Below are 3,313 nucleotides of genomic sequence, written 5' to 3'. Positions count from 1 at the left end.
GATCCGTCAGAAAATGCATTTACTCTTTGTCCAGCAATTACATCTTTAGATTTTATTCTATAGATAAACACACACACACAGGCAAAGATGTATAAATGAAAATACACAAAAAACCCAAAATGACTTTGAAGAGTGGACTGATGATGTAAGGTTTGGTTCATATTCATAGTAAACTACTATGTGGTCACTGAAAAAGAAATGTGTCCGTGTCATATTATGTCTTTAGTATATGAAGCATACAAGGCATGGAAAAGAATGCATTGTATAAACCCATGTGTTGACAACGAAGCAAAACAAAACCAAACAAAAAAACACAGCCGAAAGAAAGAAAGAAAGAAAGAAAGAAAGAAAGAACAAGAAAGAAAGGTAAATAGACAGGCAGACATGGCTGTGTATGCAAACAATTTCTGGAAGGACTCACAAGAAGCCACCGGGAGGAGGGCCTGGGAAGTCAGTAGGTTTACTTTTCACAGTACCTTTTCACACTATTAGAAAAAATACTACCATCTGCACATATTACTTTTTAATTCAAAACCCAGCTAGATTATAAAGATGATGTTAACATAACTCAATGTTGCCCTCAAAAAGATTCTGTGTAAAAGAGATTCTGTGTAATAATAATGGTGATATTAGTAAAACGGTAAGATTTTTCAGTCTTGTTCGGTTAATGCTTTTATTATTACAAGCTATAAAATTTTAAATAAACACCCAAAATAAACAAATTATGACCCTTTCAATAATCCAGAAGTGAGACAGGTTTAGCCCTTTAGTCGAAAAGCAGCTCTCTATTCAACTTAAAAAGCCCATACTTGATGTATTAATAAATATTTTATTTTAAAAAGATGGTCTACAAAGTAGCTTGGGAAGCTTAAGCTCATTTGTAGCTCTCACCACTCCCTACCCTACCCATCCCCAATAATGTATTCAAATTCAATGCCAAAAGTTACTTATTAAACACAAGAGATATTACGCCCTGGGAAAACTATTATAAACTTGGCCTGAAGGAGACCTGCTCTCTTAATGAAATACAGAACAACTATCTTAGAAAAACGAAAATGGGCAATCGTCATGTAAGTATTTATTGCCTTTGGGAATCAAACAAAGTTTTCATTTTAGTTAGCATGTGGAGAAATTTAAACTATGAAATCATGATTAATAAGTTTGCACTATACCATTGTGATTACTCCTTACTGTTGGTTTTCACAACAGCATACCATGCTTTTAAAATGCATTTGGAATATATTTTTTTCTCCATTGGTCAAAAATCTCTTAGGAGAGGCTAAAGAGAAGTATTTAAAACAAGATAGTAAACAGTGCCCCACAGAGAGCAAATGGTTAATACGTGTTTGTGGAATGTATGATTAAAGCTGTTAGTTATAGCAAAGTTGCATAAAATCTGGTAGGCTCTGCCCATAAGAGTTTTGTGGGGAAGACAGGTTCATGTTACAAATATCCGTAAACCAAGGCAAAAGTACTCCTATGAGGCCAAGGCCATATAACTTGGACTGAAAAGTGAAAATATTATTTCTAAGCAGTATTAGTTCTAAGCAGCATCAAATAATCAGATATTTGCAGATATCCAAGGAATGGACTTAACATTTAGGTTTTTATTCTGAAATGTCTACGCTCATGTGAATACTGTGTCTATAAACTATTAATGACTAAAGATTTGAAACCAACGACACACAAGGCAGGTCTGAGTTAAATTGTGATTTTTTTTTACATTGAAAAATGTACATCTAAAACTGTTGCAATAAAAATTTTAATAAGGTTTTACTGCACCAACTGTAGCTTCCCCTGGCAAGAAATGACTTATTGTATATAAACTAGAAGCAAAGACAAAAAAATTCAAAAATGTTCTGTAAACTATTGCTTTGTTTATGAAGGTTTTTTTCCCTTTGCTATAAACTAAATTTGCACTCAATGGTTGCAAGCCTACAAATATCTTCTTTGGGGAGGTGTTATATTTAAAATCTTCTGTAGATAACATTTTCTTGCCGGTCAAGATTATGAGCCTTACATTCAGTATATCTTTCAGAGAAACTGAAGCCTACTTTTTTTTTAAGTTTATTTATTTATTTTGAGAGAGGCAAAGACAGCATGAGTGGGAGAGAGGCAGAGAGAGGGAGACAGAATCCCAAGCAGGCTCTGCACTGTCAGCAGGAGCCCAATGCAGGGCTCAAACTCGTGAAACCGTGAGATGGTGGCCTAAGCTGAAACTGAGAGTCGGGCGCTTAACCAACTGAGCTACGCAGCTGCCCCTGAAGCCTACTTTTAAGATATTGCTGAGGGCCTCAGGAATAAGTGGTCCCTGCCATAGCAGTTCAGGAGGACATTTTCATCTTTTGAATGTCAACCCCATGGGGCCTCTGGCTTGTGTGAGTGGTCTAGCATTTTTATGTATCTCTTTTTTGAATCTTCAGAGCCAGTCTTACTCCCTCTCAGAAGGTAGTCAACATTTGCCCAAAGGGGACATCCAACCCTCGGCAGCCGTGAAGCCTCTCAGCCACGCACCAGGGAATGGAGAGCCAGAGGCCCAACAGCCTGTAAGCACTGATTTTCCCTCCAAATCATAGGTATGACTGGGCTCTCTCGTGGGCCCAGTATTATTCACCAATGACTTGTCACAGTGGGTCCTCCACAATCCTCTGGCCTGAAAATGTCATCATCAGGCATTACTTCCAAGCAAAGAAATCTTTCCCCACACAAACAAACGTCTGTTTCAATGTTTGTAGCTAATGTAAAAATGTAATCTAGGAGCTCAGTTTCCATTCCCATCGGTGTCCCCTTAACAGTGCCTTACAATGGAGAGCATGGCCAGTAGGACATTTTAGAAAATACTAATGGAATTAAACATTGCACAAGGAATGAATATGTTCTAAGACTGTGTTTCAAAATAAGTAAATGCAAAACCTTTTTGGACGGAAAACTGTCCTGGTAATGACTTGAATTACTCGTATTAGAAAGTTACTTGAACATGTACAAGCTTCAAACTACAATGCTGGTGGTTTTGAAGCAGTTACAAAACCAAAACAAATATATAAAATTAAATACTAGTAAAATACAAGTTGCTAATGTGCAAATAAATGCATGTTATTGATTTAGCATAATAGACCATGTTATTTTGCCGGGATTAAATGACTACACTCAATATTAAAATGGTCCTGATGGCTATAATGTGGTTTCTTCTGTGTTGCAGCATGTCTAAAATATGATGTGGTGCACGATTTCTTAGTTCTACTATTATGTTTCTCTATCCAAAACTGAGCAACTTTTGTTTGTAAGACTCCCTATAAAACAATCGGGCCTTCTC

General features: G+C 36.6%; 1 protein-coding gene across 2 annotated transcripts in view; it reads left to right on the top strand.

Moving 5' to 3' along the window:
- The first annotated feature begins 964 nt into the window (after positions 1–964).
- Positions 965–3,313, top strand: part of ANXA13 (annexin A13) — a 52,247-nt gene continuing 49,898 nt past the window's right edge. The window contains exons 1-2 of one of the 2 annotated variants that reach the window (XM_040494365.1): positions 965–1,070; positions 2,424–2,546. In XM_040494365.1, the coding sequence (XP_040350299.1) occupies positions 1,056–1,070; positions 2,424–2,546 (138 nt within the window). In that variant the 5' untranslated portion in view covers positions 965–1,055. The remainder of the gene's footprint in view (positions 1,071–2,423; positions 2,547–3,313) is intronic. The other variant, XM_040494366.1, reaches the window with a different exon arrangement.

This window comes from Herpailurus yagouaroundi, unplaced genomic scaffold (genome assembly GCF_014898765.1).
Source record: "Herpailurus yagouaroundi ecotype Mexico unplaced genomic scaffold, PumYag 186, whole genome shotgun sequence".
Classification (NCBI taxonomy): Eukaryota; Metazoa; Chordata; class Mammalia; order Carnivora; family Felidae; genus Herpailurus; species Herpailurus yagouaroundi.
Note: the sequence above shows the minus strand (reverse complement) of the source record. Positions and strands in the feature narration are given on the sequence as shown.